Source organism: Aspergillus luchuensis, chromosome 3, assembly GCF_016861625.1.
Source record: "Aspergillus luchuensis IFO 4308 DNA, chromosome 3, nearly complete sequence".
NCBI classification, from domain to species: Eukaryota; Fungi; Ascomycota; class Eurotiomycetes; order Eurotiales; family Aspergillaceae; genus Aspergillus; species Aspergillus luchuensis.
Window position 1 is genome coordinate 3,494,713 of NC_054851.1, and position 18,766 is coordinate 3,513,478.

General features: G+C 49.5%; 6 protein-coding genes across 6 annotated transcripts; 5 read left to right on the plus strand and 1 right to left on the minus strand.

Annotated features, from left to right (window-relative positions):
* Positions 1-344: 344 nt before the first annotated feature.
* On the plus strand, positions 345-2,241 carry KRI1 (KRRI-interacting protein 1; the record flags this gene model as incomplete). The annotated part of the gene is made up of 2 exons (XM_041687771.1): positions 345-516; positions 578-2,241. 2 exons carry the CDS (start codon positions 345-347, stop codon positions 2,239-2,241), a joined length of 1,836 nt encoding a protein of 611 aa, XP_041541622.1.
* Positions 2,242-4,743: 2,502 nt separating this feature from the next.
* On the plus strand, positions 4,744-6,266 carry AKAW2_31176S (putative mitochondrial ADP,ATP carrier protein (Ant); the record flags this gene model as incomplete). Its single annotated transcript, XM_041687772.1, has 5 exons — positions 4,744-4,794; positions 4,989-5,010; positions 5,133-5,209; positions 5,400-5,645; positions 5,703-6,266. The coding sequence occupies 5 exons, from the start codon at positions 4,744-4,746 to the stop codon at positions 6,264-6,266; spliced, it is 960 nt and encodes a 319-aa protein (XP_041541623.1).
* Positions 6,267-6,725: 459 nt separating this feature from the next.
* AKAW2_31177S (uncharacterized protein) lies at positions 6,726-7,613 on the plus strand (the record flags this gene model as incomplete). The annotated part of the gene is made up of 1 exon (XM_041687773.1): positions 6,726-7,613. One exon carries the CDS (start codon positions 6,726-6,728, stop codon positions 7,611-7,613), a length of 888 nt encoding a protein of 295 aa, XP_041541624.1.
* Positions 7,614-8,573: 960 nt separating this feature from the next.
* STB3 (uncharacterized protein) lies at positions 8,574-9,722 on the minus strand (the record flags this gene model as incomplete). The annotated part of the gene is made up of 1 exon (XM_041687774.1): positions 8,574-9,722. The coding sequence occupies one exon, from the start codon at positions 9,720-9,722 to the stop codon at positions 8,574-8,576; it is 1,149 nt and encodes a 382-aa protein (XP_041541625.1).
* Positions 9,723-15,813: 6,091 nt separating this feature from the next.
* Positions 15,814-17,678, plus strand: AKAW2_31179S (CAIB/BAIF family enzyme; the record flags this gene model as incomplete). The annotated part of the gene is made up of 4 exons (XM_041687775.1): positions 15,814-16,189; positions 16,237-16,535; positions 16,584-17,084; positions 17,136-17,678. The coding sequence occupies 4 exons, from the start codon at positions 15,814-15,816 to the stop codon at positions 17,676-17,678; spliced, it is 1,719 nt and encodes a 572-aa protein (XP_041541626.1).
* Positions 17,679-18,102: 424 nt separating this feature from the next.
* On the plus strand, positions 18,103-18,766 carry AKAW2_31180S (uncharacterized protein; the record flags this gene model as incomplete). The annotated part of the gene is made up of 3 exons (XM_041687776.1): positions 18,103-18,286; positions 18,410-18,642; positions 18,737-18,766. The coding sequence occupies 3 exons, from the start codon at positions 18,103-18,105 to the stop codon at positions 18,764-18,766; spliced, it is 447 nt and encodes a 148-aa protein (XP_041541627.1).

Consider the following 18,766-nt stretch of genomic DNA (forward strand, 5'->3'; position numbering starts at 1 on the left):
TGATAGAAATGAAGCATCCGAAAATCTCAGGGATACAGGTGAAGGTGGGAAAGTAGCATGGCTAGTGGAGGAAGCTTACTAGGAGACAGCGCCTCTTGCTCGAGCCATCGGCGGATACAGGCCCGCGCATGATCTAATTGGCTACGTCAGTGGTTCCCTTTGACGGCCTTGGGTCCCCAGGCAACAAAGGGCCCTGTAGGGCGGTGAGCCCCGCCGACTTTTTTTTCTGCCGGCAACCGCTATTATTTTCTTTTGGCAGGCGCATTTGGTCGGAGATAACCACTTTCCATCGATCGCTTTTCACATTCTAGTGATCTCCCAACAGCTGTGTCTGTTATTTAGAAATGGAGCCCCCAGCCAAGAGGTCGCGCAAGTTGCTCGATGACGACAGCTCCAGCGACTCAGGAGATGAGTCCGGCGGAGTTCCCATCACCAACGAGGACATCACGTTCAAGATCAATGAAGAGTATGCGCGCCGCTTCGAATACAACAAGAAGAGAGAAGAGAAGCAGCAATGTAAGATTCCATACTTTTATAACCTGCATATGGAGAGAAACTAAACTTTGTTCAACAATAGTGGAGTCCAAATACGGAAAATCTGTCCTAGGCAAACGTCGTGATCGCGATGGTGAAGATGAGTCCGGCGACTCGGAGGATGATTCTACCTCTGAAGAAGAGGACGAGGACGGAGAATTGGCTACCGCCGCTTTGGATGCCGAAATTATGGCCACGCTGAACGCAATTCGATCAAAGGACCCTCGGGTGTATGATAGCAATGCCACTTTCTACACCGCAGCCGACGAGGAGGCGAAAACCGAAGGCTCTGGAAAGAAAGAAAAGCCTATGACTCTTCGTGATTATCATCGTGAGAATCTGTTGAGTGGCGCCAACCTGGCAGATGAGGAGGCATCTGACGCGCCGAAGACCTACGCTCAGGAGCAAGAAGAATTGAAGGATGCGGTTGTCCGCGAAATGCACGCCGCTGCCGGTAAAGGTGATGAGGGTGAGGAGGAGGACGAAGATGATTTCCTTGTTGCCAAATCGGCGCCTGAACCTCTTCCGGAGCCCAAGAAGGATGTCAACCTAGATGTTGAAAATGCGGACAAAGACCCAGAAACCTTCCTTTCAAACTTCATGTCGGCAAGAGCATGGATACCTGCTGGTAGATCGGAACTTCAACCATTCGAGTCTGATGACGAAGAGGAGGATCAACGGGCCGAGGCATTCGAAGAGGCATACAACTTCCGCTTCGAAGACCCCAGCAAAATCAACGCTACTCTAATCACCCATTCTCGTGACCTGACTAACAAGCAGTCGGTTCGCAGAGAAGAAAAGAGCAGCCGGAAGAAACGCAGAGATGCGGAGAGACAGCAGATGGAAGAGGAGAAGAAGCAGCGCGAGACAGAAAAGAACCGCCTGCGGAAGCTCAAGATGGAAGAGCTTCAAGAGAAGGTCAACCAAATCAAGGAGGTTGCAGGCCTTCGTGCCAATGAGCTGACTGACGAAGATTGGGTCAGCTTCTTGGACGCTGCCTGGGATGACAAGAACTGGGAGGAGGAAATGCAGAAACGTTTTGGTGAAGACTACTACGCGGAGGGTGATAAGGAAGGAAGCGGTGATGAGTCAGGGAAGAAGAAGAAGCATCCGAAGAAGCCTACGTGGGATGATGATATCGATATCAAGGATCTCGTACCCGACTTCGAGGAAGAGGAGAAGCCCGCCGTGGATGTCTCTGATGTCGATATGGAGGATGATGAAGAGGGAAGTAACAAGAAGAGCAAGGCGCAGGAGAAACGAGACCAAAAGCGTGAAGCGCGCAAAGACCGCCTTCGCATTCAGGAGGCCGTGGATCGCAACTTGGACCTCGATATCAGCCTTCTTCCGGGTGCGACCAAGAAGAATTCTACTGGATTCCGCTACCGGGAGACATCGCCTCAGAGTTTTGGATTGACTGCACGGGATATCCTCATGGCCGACGACACCCATCTGAACCAGTTTGCGGGCTTGAAAAAGCTTGCATCGTTCCGTGACCCTGAGAAGAAGAGTCGGGATCAGAGGAAGCTGGGCAAGAAGGCCCGTCTAAGGCAATGGCGCAAGGATACCTTTGGTGACGAAGAAGGCCCCAGGATTTCCGAGGAGGCGCCACGGGCACCTACACCGGAGAAGGATAATGTCGGTAAGGTTGATATCCGTGAGGGTGAACCCAAGAAGAAGAGGAGAAAGAGAAACAAGAAGAACTGAACCTGGGGCGCTTCTTACTGTACATGCATCTGGGATTTTATGATATACTAGACAGTGTTTTTTCATTGTTCAATAACGGCGTATCGGTAATGAAAGCTGTCTACGTTGTTGGTAGATAAGCTGGTCAAAAGTTACAAATATATTTACCTACTACATAGCAAAGAGTTTATTGAGTCAAATGATCAGGTAGTACTTAGTTTTATATCAATTCTCTTGATAGAACCGAGGTGCTCTACTGTAGTGCCATGTCGGGGGAACATGTGATGATCATTGGATATGTGATAAGTAATTGAATGTAGTACTTACTTTCGAATTGAATTACCTGATGCTATATATTTTCGCGGAGACCGAACCATGTAAACACAGTTCAGTCTACATGGTAACGATGAACTACTACTACAGTAGCAACTGGCCTTCATATACAGCAAAACAACCAATCATGAACTTTTCAATAACATTAGCCCAACCAACATGCTACAGAAACGAGCCTTAATTACACCTAAACCACACCAGAACCTCCCGTTGCTGGCACAACGGCGCAGATGAAAAGTGGTATCCCCATGTTTCTTTAAGCGGGTGGGTCCCGGATGAAAAGAGAACAGTTTGTCAGGTTTGCCCGCCCCGTCGAACAAACAAAAAATAGAATAAAAAAAAAATAAAATAAAAAAAAGGAGGAAGGGAAAGAAAGAAGAGAAAAAAAAAAAAAAAAAAAAAAAAAAAGAAAGACAGAAAGAGGAGGACCAAGGTGGAAAAATGAAACTAGTCACTTTCAAGCAGAAACAGTGGGTCCCGGCTGGGACAATTCCTGTTTGGGTAATGTAGGTCTCGTGTCTTCTTTGGCTGCATACGAAAAGATGATGCTGGCACTGGAATAGTGTGGAAGAACGTCGGGATCGGATAGATATACTGGTCATGTGTATACCTCTTGTATGAACGAATATAACATAGTTGTTCGGTTTTTGAAGGGTGGTGATAGTTGAATGAATAACCCCTTAGTACACTTATAAGACGACTACTTGCGATCTTCGGACACTAGGATGAGGGATAAAAAGGAGTAAGGTCTGAGGTATATAACATAACAACCTCTAGCAACAAGCATATGCTACTGCTGTGCCCTTGCCTACGAAATGCAGCATAACCATGTAGTACTACTCATAGGGAACCAAGCTTGGATGATAAGAACTGATAGTATTTAACCGGGGAGAGTATGATAGAATACCAACCTATGGGATACTTCATATTACCGACGTTGTCCGTGTTTGCGATCGCTGCTCCCTTGGCCGCCCCCTTCTGTCTCTGTCTCTTGTCTCTCGCTCTGTCTCCGTACCTGAGAACTTCCGCCCGGAGCAGAAAAACGGGGAAATCGCGGCATGTCAGCCGAAAGACGCCGCACGCACCTGATCAGTCCCGGTGGCGCGTAGGAAGGTCCAGAAACCATGGACTCCGTTTGGATGCTGCAGATAGATAAGTAGTAGCGTAGGTACTTAGGTGAGTAAAAATTTGTGAATTATTTTCGAGCAATTTCTGCGGAGACCGACTCAAATTGAACAATTCCGTTCCTGCAATTGCCGTTGTGCACGAATAAGTCAAAAGTACACAAGATGGAGGCCGAGAGGCAAGCGTTTGCCATCGGATATCCGGGACCAGATGGAAAGAAGGGGCGGTTCCCCATGGATGGAGCGCGAAGGTGTGGACTCTCCAAGAAAACGCTTTGGTTCGGTCAAGACGGGGAAATGGGAGAGGAATGGGTATCTTACGAAGCCGAATTACGGAGAAAGGGCCCAAACATGTAAATAATGGTCTGTAGGTCAATCAGCAAAGGACCGAGCGGTGATTGCGAGTACACCGATCGGTAGACTACGGAAGGGATGAAAAAAAGGACCAAGGGAAGAAATATCGAGAGCTACATGCCGTTTCAGAGGCTATTAGATTGATATACTCCAAAATATCATTCCGTAGGTATAATCGCTATAATGAAGGCTGAGATGAAGATGAAAGTGGCTTTTCTTCCTCTTTGACCAGAAATTCACTCATAGTAACTTAAGGTATCAAAGGGTATTTCCCAATAATGTCAGCGGTCGGAGTTGGTTACTGGCGCGATCGGGAGATATCGGCTCTTCGTTGCCTGGGCCAGCATTAGCGCCGGGTCCAGTTTTTTTATTTTTTTTTTTTTGCATCTGTTTTTTTTTCGTTCCCCCTAACAATGGGAGGGCCTCCCTACTCCGTACCGGGCCAACCAATCCGGCCAATGGAAACTGGGCCGGGGCGCCCATCGCCGCCGCTGCCACTGCAAATTCAGGCCAGCGAAAAACCCAAGAGCGTCCTAGCGTCTCCGCTCGCTTCTTCCCGCTTACAAGAGCCCTTCGCTCGCTATTTTTTCTTCCCTCCCTTCCCTTCCTCTCTTCCTTTTCTCTCCATCCCCTTTGAAGTGTCCTGTTTGACTGGCACTATCATCCATCTCCTCTCTTTCTTTCCTTAGTTTTCGTTATCACAGCCGTCAAAATGGCCAAGGGTGATGTTAACCAGGCCGACAAGACCGTCTTCGGCATGCCCGTAAGTTCCTACTTGTCCCCTACGAATGGAAAGGCCAGGTTGTCGGATGTCGCGCTCTCGATGGAATCGGTTGAAATTGGTCTTTAATATCGAAGATCGAGTACTACATTCCTTCGAGACACGATGATCGAACAATTTGGCCTGGTTCAATGGTGTTGTTGCCGGACTAGGTGGCTAATGAAAAATTTTCACAGGGATTCGTCGTCGACTTCCTAAGTATGTGCATTCCAGCTCGCCCCGAATGATCGATCCTTATACTACGATCGATCAATTCTTATCCAACGAGCAACACGAATTATCTGATCATGACTTGAATTTGATACTAACTACTGGTACAGTGGGTGGTGTCTCCGCTGCCGTCTCCAAGACTGCTGCCGCCCCCATCGAGCGTATCAAGCTCCTCATCCAGAACCAGGTTGGTTAAGCCTCAACACCATTGTCTCGCACTGCCGGAACGAAAATTTCTGGCACGATCTGCAATTGCGTCTTCGAAACGACATCTCTCCGACCGAAGATTGCCAATTCAATCGGGCGCAAAAATTTTCACTCCGGACAGTCCGGACATGAGATCGACCCAAACAGATGCTAATACGATTGCCCTTCAGGATGAGATGCTTCGCGCTGGTCGTCTCGACCGCAAGTACAACGGTATCATGGACTGCTTCCGTCGTACCGCCGCCTCCGAGGGTGTTGTTTCCCTGTGGCGTGGTAACACTGCCAACGTTATCCGTTACTTCCCCACCCAGGCTCTTAACTTCGCCTTCCGTGACACCTACAAGTCCATGTTCTCCTACAAGAAGGAGCGTGATGGATACACCAAGTGGATGATGGGTAACCTTGCCTCCGGTGGTGTATGTATACCTATATCCAGCTTAATACTCGAGCGATCACGCTAACAATTGCTTCAGGCTGCTGGTGCCACTTCCCTCCTCTTCGTCTACTCCCTCGACTACGCCCGTACCCGTCTTGCCAACGACGCCAAGTCCGCCAAGGGCGGTGGTGACCGTCAGTTCAACGGTCTCGTTGACGTCTACAAGAAGACCCTCGCCTCCGACGGTATTGCCGGTCTCTACCGTGGTTTCGGTCCCTCCGTTGCTGGTATCGTTGTCTACCGTGGTCTGTACTTCGGCATGTACGACTCCATCAAGCCCGTTGTCCTGGTTGGTCCTCTCGAGGGTAACTTCCTTGCCTCTTTCCTGCTCGGCTGGACTGTCACCACCGGTGCCGGTATCGCTTCCTACCCCCTGGACACCATCCGTCGTCGTATGATGATGACCTCCGGTGAGGCCGTCAAGTACAAGTCCTCCATGGATGCTGCTCGCCAGATCGTCGCCAAGGAGGGTGTCAAGTCTCTCTTCAAGGGTGCCGGTGCTAACATCCTCCGTGGTGTTGCCGGTGCTGGTGTCCTGTCTATCTACGACCAGGTCCAGCTCATCCTCTTCGGCAAGAAGTACAAGGGTGGCTCTGGCTAAGCGCTTGATTAATTTCAAGCTGTTTCAGTCATGATATCGGGGAAATGGGGTTGCCGGTGTCTCGGTGTAACTACCAGATGCCGGAGGTGCTGCGGAGGATAGAAATATGCGTCAAGAGTGATATCAATAATCTTGAGCATAGAATCGTGTGATATTTCCTCTTGTACCAGTTGTATTTTACTGCCCGCAAGCTTATTTCTTTTTTTCTTCCAACTGTACTTTCTCCACCTTGGTATCAAAATCAGTATGTCCTGCCTTGGATCAAATCTGTTCTTAGCCCGTAAAGTAGATGCCATAGTTGCTGTGAAAATTTGCAGTCTTCTGGTCACCTGACCGAATGGCAACATCACGTGCAACATAGCTCCATGACGTCGGTCCCTGCTCCAGCTTCCATCCCATAGTTATTGCTTCCTTCCCTCCATTTATACATCCCCTTCACCAATTCCACCTATATCCAAAATGACCAGTTCCTCCACCACAGACGAGGTCCCTCCCCGGACCTCCAGCCCAGCTGCCGCCGCCGCCGCCGCCGCCGACTCCGAACCAGAGGCAGAGCAAGACACAGAGCCCCAGCCAGAGCAAGACACAACCCAACCCGCAACCACCTCCGCGACAGCAACCGCCCCAGCCTACTCTCCCATCTACGCTACCGCAGAACCCAGCGACCTCCCAACCCAAGCAACCAATTCCCTGGACACCCAAGTGCCATTGACACCCGCAGCAGCCACTACCACCATCACCACCACCGAAGACCCTCCAACAACTACATCTACATCTACATCCCCACCACCACCCCAACCAGGCGCCCACCCTATCCCTCCCCCGACATCCTCCACTGACCATCCAGCTCCAACATCCACCACCACTACCACCACCTCGAACCCTTCACCACCACCCCCTGCGCCCAAACCAGCCGAACCTCCTCTTCCACCAACCATCACACCAGCACCCACAGCATCCTCCTACACCCCAACACCCCCATCCAGCCATACCCACCCCCAAAGCTACAGCTACAGCTACGGCAGCTACGGCAGCTACGGCAGCTACCGACCACCAACCCAAACCCAAACCTCCAACCCCGTCCCTAACTCGACCACAACACCCTACGGCTCCCTCTACCAGCCCCCCACGACAGCTACCACGACGGCCACTACGACAGTGACTTCTGCGGGGGCGCAGCTGCCACTGCATTATGAGCCGGATGCGTCGTCGTCGGGGAGGGTGGATCTGGGTGATGCGGAGGGTGGTGAAGATGGAGTGTGGGGGTGGATGAGGTGGGCGGGACGGAAGTTGGGCGAGGTGGAGGCGGAGGTGTGGAGGAGGATTAATGAGGTGCATGATCGGTGATTTGGTTCTTAATATATATATAGGGGTGTTGTTGTGGTTGAGGTAGGGAGGATGTTGGGTAGGGTAGGGTTGGTTTGGGGTGTGTATGTATGATATGGATATCTGTTGGGATGGGTGGGCGTTGGTTTGTTGGTTTGGTTGTTTGGTTGTTGAGTGTGTCTGATTAGACTACTACTACTAGTCTTTGCTGGGATGGGAAGGGAACGGTATAGGTTGTGCTCGGGGTTTGGATTGGGATAAAAGGTGGGTTTATTTGGGCTTGTAAATCAAGTAGTACGTGTCTTGGCCTTGAATCATTTATGTTATTTAACTGTCGTGAATGAGATAAACCACAGAGCATACTAAGAATTTGTTTAGTTATATACTACAAACTCTACGGGTAAAGGCATAAGTATGTGTATGACTATGTGGCCGAGACCAAGCATAGACCGTATATTTATTATCTCTATGTGTAAAAAATATGTCCAATGCCTCACTCGGCAGACTCAAGCTATCAACACTGAGTCGTAAGAACCATATAAACAATATGGAGTGAATGGATAGAAGTAGTCCATTGCAGTTTGTTGCCATGCAACAATCATATGTTCCAATAATTGCAAGAATGGAGAGTGGTCCGGGGTGCCAGTATGTGTGTTGAAACGCACCCCCAAGAACGCCTGATAGGCAACAAGTTCATCAACCTTGTACCAGGTCGATGTAATTATGTGAATGTTGTATAAAGAAATGCCAAAACGCCGGGGTCATTCCCAGAACCCAAACCCAATGCATCGTCAGGATCGAACCAGTCGTATCGATAACGTCGTCCAGCTTGCTGGTGTATTCTTTGAACAAGAAAAGTAATCGTAGAACGTAAAAGTATGTATCAGGAAATGGGACCAGCCTCAAGTCTCAAGGAGACGTTGCAGGGTTGCAAGAACACAAGATGATCTTGACAAACGCCTGCCAAAAGTTTATATATGATTACATTGATCCGAGTCGGAGGAGCGCCTCGACTGCAGCACGCTCCTCGCGGTCACCCATGACACCCTCAGGGAGGGTAAAGCCGTGTTGTTGAACCGGTAATCTGCGCGGTGCAGACTTCGCCAGCGACGACGCAGCAGGTCCTCCGCCGCGCAGCTGTGGCGAATTATGTGTCCCATTCACGAAGCCTCCCGAGGCGTTCAATGATCGTGCGCGAAGCGCATCAGCACCTATCTGTGCCCAATCTTCCTCGTCTGTGATGTCTTCTTCGCCCCAGTCTTCGTCCTGCATCTCGTCGTCCGGGGCCTCAGACGACGAGCAGTACTCGCGCTCGTTTCCGTCGAGTGACATCTTGTCAGCCTCATGTTCCAGCATGCTGACATCATGTCCACCGTAGTCCATCTCCGAGTAAGAGAAGACAGCGGAGTCGCCAGTGACGCTACTACCATAGGGCTGAACGCTTCCCCGCTTCGTAGGGATCTGCATGCCCCGTTGTGGGAAAGAGTTGGAGATACTGGCGGGTGGCGACACGTTGAGGTGTTGCGCATCCCGCAAAGGCTCACCACGACGGCGAGCATCCCAGCGTCCCCAGCCGACCTTCTCGAAGATAACATCACCATCACGACCGCCACTCTTGTCTTCGCTCCCTCGACCTTCCAGCGCAGCGACCACCAGCCTGCGGGCTTTGGCAGGCGGGATGCCTGAGAATCCCGGAACACTAGTGGTCAAATAGCCCATCAGGTGGCGAATAGCCAAAGGGCCATGCTGCAGCATGATTTCCGGGAGATGGCACTTGGCCAACATGCCGGGCGTGATAGCCCCGGTGCTATCTAGATCATGAGCCGACGGACGAGCTTCATTCGAGTTGTTCGTATGATCGGCGGCATCTCCGAGTTCAACATCGGACTCCACATGCGAGGAGCTCAGCGGGGAGTATCCAGGGTGATTAGCGCCCTGGCGTCTGAAGCCCTGCGGAGGCAAAGTGGGGGAAATGGAGTTGGGCGGAGTAGGCAACATGGCAGGATGCCCCGGACGAGCGGAGTCACGACCGCCCGGGGTGAAACCGGAGCGCGGCTTGGGAATATCGACAGAGGCCGTCTTGCCAGCAAGGGCCATAGCAATGCTGGAGGTGGTATTCATGAAAGCCATGGTGATGATCGAGACCAACAAGAGGATCTAGATACTTTCTTTTATTTGGGGGGACCTGAGGGTGGCTAATCTGCTTATCAAATGAGTCAGAGGACCATCCGCCAATCATTGCATGAGGCCAACCAATGGAACAGATGACTAAGTCCCACACTCAGAAGGACAATTGGGAAGTATAAGATTCACGCGTTCGGAGGCAAAAAGGAACAAAAAGGAACGAAAACCAAAAATTGAGCTCAAAGGAATTTGGTTGGAGATTTTTCTTTGAGGGTTTGGTACTCACAGTGCACTGTTCGCAAAGGCAGATCACAGTCGGGACAGCTGTGCAGACGCAACGCTGAGGCGTAGTATGCAGGGTAGATGCGATGCGACGCGCTAACTCAGCGTACTACTGGGCAGGAGAGTTGATAGGAAGGATGACGCGACAGGTCGAGACAAGCAGAACCAGGATGATCGAGCCAACAAGAACCAGGGGGGGTAGGTCAGAAAGCCTTGGGGAAGTTCTTTGATGAGGAATAGGATGAGAGGAGAGAAAGGAGATTTGGCAAGTAGAAGGAGGAAATGAGACGGAGAGGAGAAGGAGGGGGGTAAACGCAAGGAGTGGTGGTTGCAGTCCGTCAATAGTAGTAAGAATAGCAATAATGGAATGTCTGTCAGCCGGGAAGGAGGCGCCTTCTTTCGGGGCAAAAATAAAAAAGGGAATTAAGTAGGTGTGTGTATTATTGATTGGAAATAAGATAAAACAAATAATAATAAAATAACTCAGTAGATGCCAGATCTGAAAGGTACGGTATTTTGTTCCTTTTTTGAAAAAAGATCCCTGGCAAAAAGGAGTTAAATTAAATTGATTTGATTGAAGATGAACCCCTCTCTCTCCGGTGAGATACACAGTAAACTAAGTAGATAATTAGTGTGGGATGACGACCTCCTTTAAGGATGGAACTGCCTGGTATGTCTCCAGTACGACCCTCTTATCATCGACATCTTTCCCATAAAGTTCCCCTTATCCATCCTGTCAGACCCAGAACCTCCTTCTTACCGACGCAAGCAGTCCGCCGTACCAGCCCGTGGCCCGGCTGATTGGTTGCCAGCCTCAGGCCCGCCGTAGACAGCGCCGGGAGCTTCCGGGGGCAATCGGCCCTGATTTCAATCCTCGCGTTATCTTACCGTATTTTGTAGAATTTCCACACGCACACACACACCGGCTTATCACTCACACTTTCCATACCGAGAAAGTAGATAGTAACTCTGTAGAAACTACTTATTGCAGAAGCCACTCCATTCCTGGGCTCATATTCTTCTCTATCTTTACAAACTAATTAATATGATTATCCCCATATCCCCCCCCTCCATCCTAGATGCTTTCGTCATTATCTTCACACAGACTACAAAGAGTAAGTCGGTGACGAAGCCTGTGATACCCGCCCCAAAACCCAACCGACCACAAGTTGGTTGAATTTCACCACACCCCCCAATGAGGTAATTTCAATAGGACGTATACTACAACCACCACCTCCACTTCCTTGGTTTTTAAAAGAGTAGTAGACGGAAAAGCAAACGTTTCCACTTGATTCCATCGAGCATATCAAGGCCGGTGCCTCGTGCCCGTGCGCCCCCTCCCCGCGTCTAGGAGGGTTGGTTGCAGGGTTCTTACCCTACAACTGGATTATCCTTCATGGATTTTTGTGGTACGCGATAACCTTCCATGATGACGGCACGTGGGTTGTCGGGCACCGCACATGCGCAGGTGGACGCCGTGGTGACTGGCTGTGCATCCCACCCTTCATCCAACCCCCATGGAGAGTTTCTTCTTGCAGAAGCCTAAATGTGTATTGAAAAAAAAAAAAGAAGTGTAGAAATGTGGATTGTTCCTTGTGTGCGGGATTCATGGGTAAGAACTGGGCATTTTAGGTTGCACCGGAGGTTGCTCTCAATTTTTGGGTTGGCAACAACAACGTGATTCTAGAGAGGCATTTAATTGATTGACTAGCGAGAATCCTCTACTGTACTGCGTTATCTACTTACTGGACTCTTTCTCCATCTGTTGGACCCATTAGATGCGTTCCCAATATTCCCGTCATTGCATCATATACTTTTTGCTAGATATGTCGACGTTCATTAGATTGCCTGTCTGCTTTTTTTGCTCATGCAGCAGACTTGCATCGAATAGTACGGGGGTGTCATGTTCTCATCGGCCATATCAGGCTGGTTGGGATGTCGGTTGGGGGAAATGGACAATCGCTCACTGGCTGAGACGGGCTCGTGATGTCTATGCATCTCCGCTCGGGCCTTTTTTCTCCTTTGCTTTTTCTACTCTGGTTCTAATGTCGTTTTGCTTGTGCCGCATGCGATCAACATCCGCCCCCACCAATCGTACTAGAAAGAGGAGTTGACGGGGGATGGTTCTCCGTTCGTTGACGATGATTATAAACTGAGGTGTCTTTACACGTTGGCTTCAAATTGTCGGGGTGGATAACATTAATTAAATAGTGGTGTATCAGAATGCTCGATCTACTATTCAATAGAGTAAGTATCTACTGCATAGTGGGTATGTTATTTATATCCTTAGAAGTGGATTCAATAAACTAGAGGCTAAAAGGAAGACTATTTCCAGCAACGCCGCATCTAAATAAATAGTAGTGGTCTATTATTGTCACTTCCCCCCTAAACAATAGGGACTGTTATGATCTATCACCCTTATGCAGATTGGTTGGGAATTCCATGGAACTTTCGATTGAACATACTATTGTCACGACTAGAAGAAAAAGGCAGCCTGTGACCCATAGTTGAAAAGCAATATACGGGATCTACATCTTCCATACGATCTGCCGCAGCCACAGCCAGACTACAACCATAAATTGTGGCGAATCTGTGCCACTTTTTATAGCCAGGCCATTACCATAGCCAAATATATGGACTAGCAAAATTACAACATAGAACACAATGTAACTTCATAACTATAGACGTCGGGCAGCTGGGGTAGTATATTAGGGGTGATTGATCGATGCCCAATGTAATGTTATCCAGTGCTAAGATTCGTTCTGATACCGCCACTGAGCCACTGAGCACTAATGGAACTACTAAACTCATACAAACTCCTGTCATCTATATGATCTTGTAGTGCAGTTGCATGTTTGACAATCGTACAGAAGAAATCAATACCGCAACATACTTTTCGATTCTATATATTTATAGATGCGTCTTACTACTTAAGGTCACAAGGGATCCAAGCATGCAGCTCCTTTTCTCGAACCTTTCTACTAGTGCCTAAGAGATAGCACACCTGCGGCTGATAGGCGTTTCGCATATACTAACACTAAACGTGGTGCTTAGGCAGATAATGAGTGTCTGGTAGTCCAACCATGTAAGACCCTTCATCTCTGCAACCCAATGTCCCTCATTCCACAGGATTGAGAGAGTCATGCTCCTATTGTTATCCAAGTTCAATCGTTTTGAGATATGTGCGAGCTTAGTTGACCCATGACTTATCTAAGCGGAGGGAAGCCAGTATAGCAACCATGCAGCACCAATGTATCCAATAGGGCTAGAATATCAGATGTCAAACTTGCAGCGTGCTTGCCTTGTTTGGTAAAGACACACCGGTTTCCCCTCTTTTTCTTCAACTCCTTTAATCATCTACTCATGTAACTAACATGAATCGAATCATCAAATGGAACAACACTTAAAGCACCATGATCTTCTTTCGTATTTTTCTTAACTCTATATCCACCGCTTAGAAGTCGTTGAACGCTCCGGTTCGGAGCCAACGCGGCAGTTTGGTAGCATGTCCAGCGGGGGCTATTCTGTCGTATCAGTGACCCATTCGTCCAAGTGTGCTAGTCTGACGCGTGGATTTATGTCATCTTACATGAAACCAGTATCGCTGCTACTACATGAGGCCAAAAGTGGGCTAGTGACTTCAATAGAGAGGGTGATATATGCCCCAACCGCATACCTCCCGGTTTGACTGTCTGGCTGGAGGACAAGGGCATCCCCTGGTACCCCATGTTTGTGGCTCTTACATACTCGGAGGTGAGTGGCGCGTTCGACGAAGAATTAGGTGGTTAACTATAATAATTCGATTGAAAGAGAAGACCATTGGCTACGGTATTGCTATGGTCGGACCTGGCGCCGAAAAGAAGAAGCCAGCGAATGACTATAACGTTGAGTAAAAGGAGGTCTAGCTTTGACATTCTGAAATACTAGGGTTGATCTCTTATCAAAAACAAACATCCTATTGTGGTCGACGTCACTTTCATCCCGGACGCGCTCAAGGACAAGATAACGTTCATGCCAAACAGAAAGGACCATTATTTCCGAGCTACGAAGACTGCCTTTGGCGTGGGGACTGGAGTGAACGCGGAAGAAATCATGTTTTTCTGAGACGGTGGAAACTGGCCATTCCTCAAATACTCTGAGAGAGGCCATTCTGGCGTAAAGGTCAGGCACCCAATGATTGTATGACTGTCCCTTGGCTTACATGGTCATGACTCGGGAGATTGGGAGCGCCAATATCAAAGAATATACTCAGTGCAGCTGATCCAATCTCTTGCTGCCAGTTAAACGGATACTAGGGGAAAGACACAGAGGATTATGTCTCACGCTTCTTCTACTCAGGCTGGTTCTACTCAGCTTTGTTCCTCGAAACAAGACCTGCCTCTGACCTGTCACTATAGGATCGGAGTCTTACATCGACTACTCATAATAGTTCTACCCGATTGAAGCTTATAAGTGATGCGCATTATACGCTGCCAGTCTTGAACTTCGAGGCTTTCACCAGGTGGTCGGTGGGCAGCTCGTTTGCAGTAACTGGAGTGTTTACGTTTGAAGCAACTAGGAGGGGATTTTGACCGTCTCGTACCCTATTATTGGGTCGAATATCGACTCCGACCTGTTACAAGAGACTAGACCTATCTCTCACTGGCAGACATCGGATTGATATTACCTTATATCAGGAATACTATCTTGCAGATGTCTACCAAGCAGAGCTTGGCTACGCTCGTATGGAGTACTGATAAACTTCTACAACGAAGGTCCAGCACAAGGGATTCGAGTCGACTAATGTTGTTGTCCATGAGTCGATTTAGCTACACAGAACGCTATTTGCGCATAGCTTACATTACTATATAAGAATATAGTGCTTAATCCTGAATTATATAGACATGTCTATCCCGGTCAACTGCGCACCTGGTACCACGATAGTTAAGGTGAGCCTTCCAATATACTACTGCTCGACCATATGAGTAACCGTTCCAGAATGGTACTATACTGGATGATAAGACTGGATCAGAAGGGCTCGTTGGTGGGGACCAAGCAATTATACTAGACTAGTCATACTGTCTACTTGTCTACCATATCAATCCAAATGGATAGGCCCCTGAATCTCTTGTTTTCCTTTGTATAGAAATGTCAATTGAGGGGTGATTCGGAAGGGTTCGTCTCCGGAATAGGATACTGATGGCTTATGTACATGCAATATCTCATCTGTTGACCACACTAGTGTCTACAGCAATAGGCCTGTAACATGATGCACCGCCAACATGTCAAATTCAAATTTCAATACATGCTATATGACAGGCCATAGAGATAAATGAGATCGACGCCTATCTCAGCCGAGTAAAAGCCGGAGGGTTCCGCTTCCGATCTTATCGGCGACGCATCCGAAAAGTGCACGTCGCAAAGCCGGTCCACCTTTCGGAATCCCCTCTGCGGGGTTCGTCCCTCTGCCCTTATCCTGGCCCATAATTCGCCTCTCCAACAAGCATAATGGTTTCCTGCGCCCATTCACCTACCGATTGGTCCACACCTGCACGTTCACAGCTGTGCAGTTACTCACAGCCGTGTGTTCACCACTGCACCTTCACCCGACGGACCAAACGTCGGAATATTCCCGGCGCAATATTCACTGCCATCGAAGTAGGCCCCAGCCGTGCCGAAAATCTTGCCTATTAAAAGGCAAGGTTTCACCTCAACTATTCTTTGCAACCGACAGCCGTGTGGGATCCCGCGCTAACAATTTGCTTTTGCAGTTGAGGAAGAATCGTTGTCGCACACACATCTACTCACAGAGCTCCACCTAGTACTGACTGACATCATGGCGGGATCTTCCGCGGTGGACTATTCACCAGTTCGCGAAGCTGGGCGCATCTTTTCTTATCTCTGTGATCAAGCTGAGCAGCTCGATTTACCTAAAGAAGTGACTGAGGGCAAGGATGCCGTTTCTTTCTCTTCAACACATGACGAAGTTTACTTTCCAATTCCTTTTAAGGAAACCGAGACGCTTGCTGCCCTTAAGGGTGTTGAGGGTTCCGTAGCCGGTGCTATTGCAGACCTCCGCTATGGACCTTCTGAACACAGGCGCAATGTCAACATAAGTCTTGAACGGGCGACTGCGTTCGGCTGCCAGGCTTATATGGCTAAGGTCGACGGGCTGTCCAAGTTGGACCCCGAGGTGAAGAAGAAGCTCAAGGGTAAGCTGCCCATTCTAAGTACATTCAACCCAAGCTAACAGACGTAGATACCGACTTGCTTGCAGCCCAATCCAATGGCTACCGCCGGATGTCGGCGAACCTCTACAAGACCAAGAACGACAACGAGTACTTCCACATCCACGGCTCGTTGGAGGCCACCACAACGCTCAACATGATTGGCCTGGAAGGGCAGCGTCCCGACCTGACAGACTACGAGGAGATCATCAAGGTCATTGAGAGCCACGTGCAAAAGTACAGCGCCGCAGAGCTGGAAGAGATGAACAGAGAAAGACGACAGGCGGGTGTGACCGCATTCAAATATGAGGATTTCAAGAAGACCCCACATGTATGATCCCTGCCATATACCCACCAAGCAACGCTGACAAGCTACCAGGGAGCACTCAACGTCCAACAGCCTCCGTGGAAAGTCAGCCGTCTGAATGGAGACTTGCCGCCGACCCCATTCCCAGCCAGCCGCAACGGCAGCAAGAGAGTCCTCGAAGGTGTCAAGGTTCTGGAGCTATGCCGCATCATTGCCGGCCCTACTGTTGCACGTATCCTAGCCGAATACGGTGCGGACGTGCTAAAGATCACCAGCCCCAACCTCTCCGATGTCCCTTTCTTCCAAGTTGACGGCAACATGGGCAAGCACGCCGCCGACCTGGACCTCAAGAGTGAAGCGGGTCGCCGCCAGTTCGAGGAGCTCGTGGCCGATGCCGACGTTGTCGTGGACGGGTACCGCCCTGGCGCGCTTGAAAAGCTGGGCTATGGCCCCAATGCTCTTGCTACTTTGGCTGAGAAGCGCGGCAAGGGCATTGTGTACGTCAACGAAAATTGTTTCGGTTATGAAGGAGAGTGGGCCGGCCGTCCTGGCTGGCAGCAGATCGCCGATTGCGTAAGTGCTGCCTGCAACTCAACACGAGTATAAATAACTAATATACAACAGGTCACCGGTATCGCCTGGGCTCAAGGTCAATTCATGGGCCTCTCCACCCCTGTCGTCCCCCCCTTCCCCATCTCCGACTACGGCACCGGCTGCATGGGCGCCATCGCCGCCCTGACTGGTCTCTACAACCGCGCCAAATACGGCGGTTCGTACCATGGCAAGGCGTCTCTCATGCACTACGACCTGCTTCTCTTTGCCGTGGGCCAGTACTCAGAGGCCATGCAAGAGAAAATGCGCGCCGCGCAGCCCGCAGAGTTCTTCAAGCTTCGTCATTGTGACAGCGTTGATCGCATCTCATCGACCGTTCTTAAGATAATGCAGGCACGTTTCCCTCACCTTTACCGTGCTCCTGAGGAGGCGGGCGCCGAGGCCTTTACGGAGAAATGGTTCTCTAAGGCGTACAATGCGGACATTGAGATTGTTCGCCCGATTGCAGAGATCGAGGGTGTCGATAACTCGTTTGTTCGGTCCAGTCGCCCCAACGGTACTGATGCAGCGAATTGGGAGGACTTTGAGAAGGATGTTGATAGCCGGAAGGCGTAGACCTACATACATAGGACCATTTATGACAAATATTACCAGTAATGAACATCACCACAAAGCATGCACAGTAAACTACACTACGTAGAAATAAAGAAAGAATGGCCAGAATACTCCCAACTCTTACGCAAGAAAAACAACCCTCCCCTCAGCCAAGACGGATAAGAATACAATCACCATACCGATCGGATCCGATAACCATCGCCGCCATCCATCCATCCATTTATCGGAAGTCCCTCCATCGGCCCGACAGATCTTCTCCCCTCACCAAATCCACTACTAACTACTTACATCACCGATCTATGCAAGCATCCCAATTGCCTTCTATTAAATAAAACTATACCCCTCACAACTACCCCTACACCCTCCAATTTACAACACCCACCCCCAAACCCAAGAACAATTAGTACATACTATACATCTAAAAATGAGCTACACAATCACCACCCCCCCACCCACCCTCCTCCCCCCCACCAGCGCCGCCATGATCTCCTTCCTGGAGAACTTCTACCGCATCAGCGACACCGAATCCTTGCACAACGAATACGTGACGAATTTCACCGAAGATGCGACGCTCATTATGGGCTCGAAGGTTGCGAAGGGGTTGGATGGTATGCTCTCCCCTCGTTTTACCCTTTTCCTTATGCGATTACACCTACTACTAGTCACCAATTTAATCCGAACGAACCACAACTCTGACTTACACACACTAACAAATATGGATAATACAACAGAAATCCTCACCCTCCGCCACGGCCTCTGGACCCACGTCGCGCGCCGCAAACACACCCCCGAGCGGGTGTATTTCGGCGCGGAGCGAGAACTCATGCTGTATGGGACGGTGAAGTATGTGCTGAGGAAGGATGTGGAGGCTGGAAAGCCTGATGAGGAGATTGAGGTGCCTTGGGCGGGGAGGGTCGTGTTTGATGAGAAGGTCGAGAAAATGCGGTTTTATCAGGTTTATTTGGTATTTCTCTCTCTCTCTCTCTCTCTCACTCTCCATACTTTATTTTGGGTGTATGTATAAGGTTGGCTAACTGGTGATTCTCTGTATTGTTTAGGATCCGACGGCGCAGGGTGGGAAGAAATAA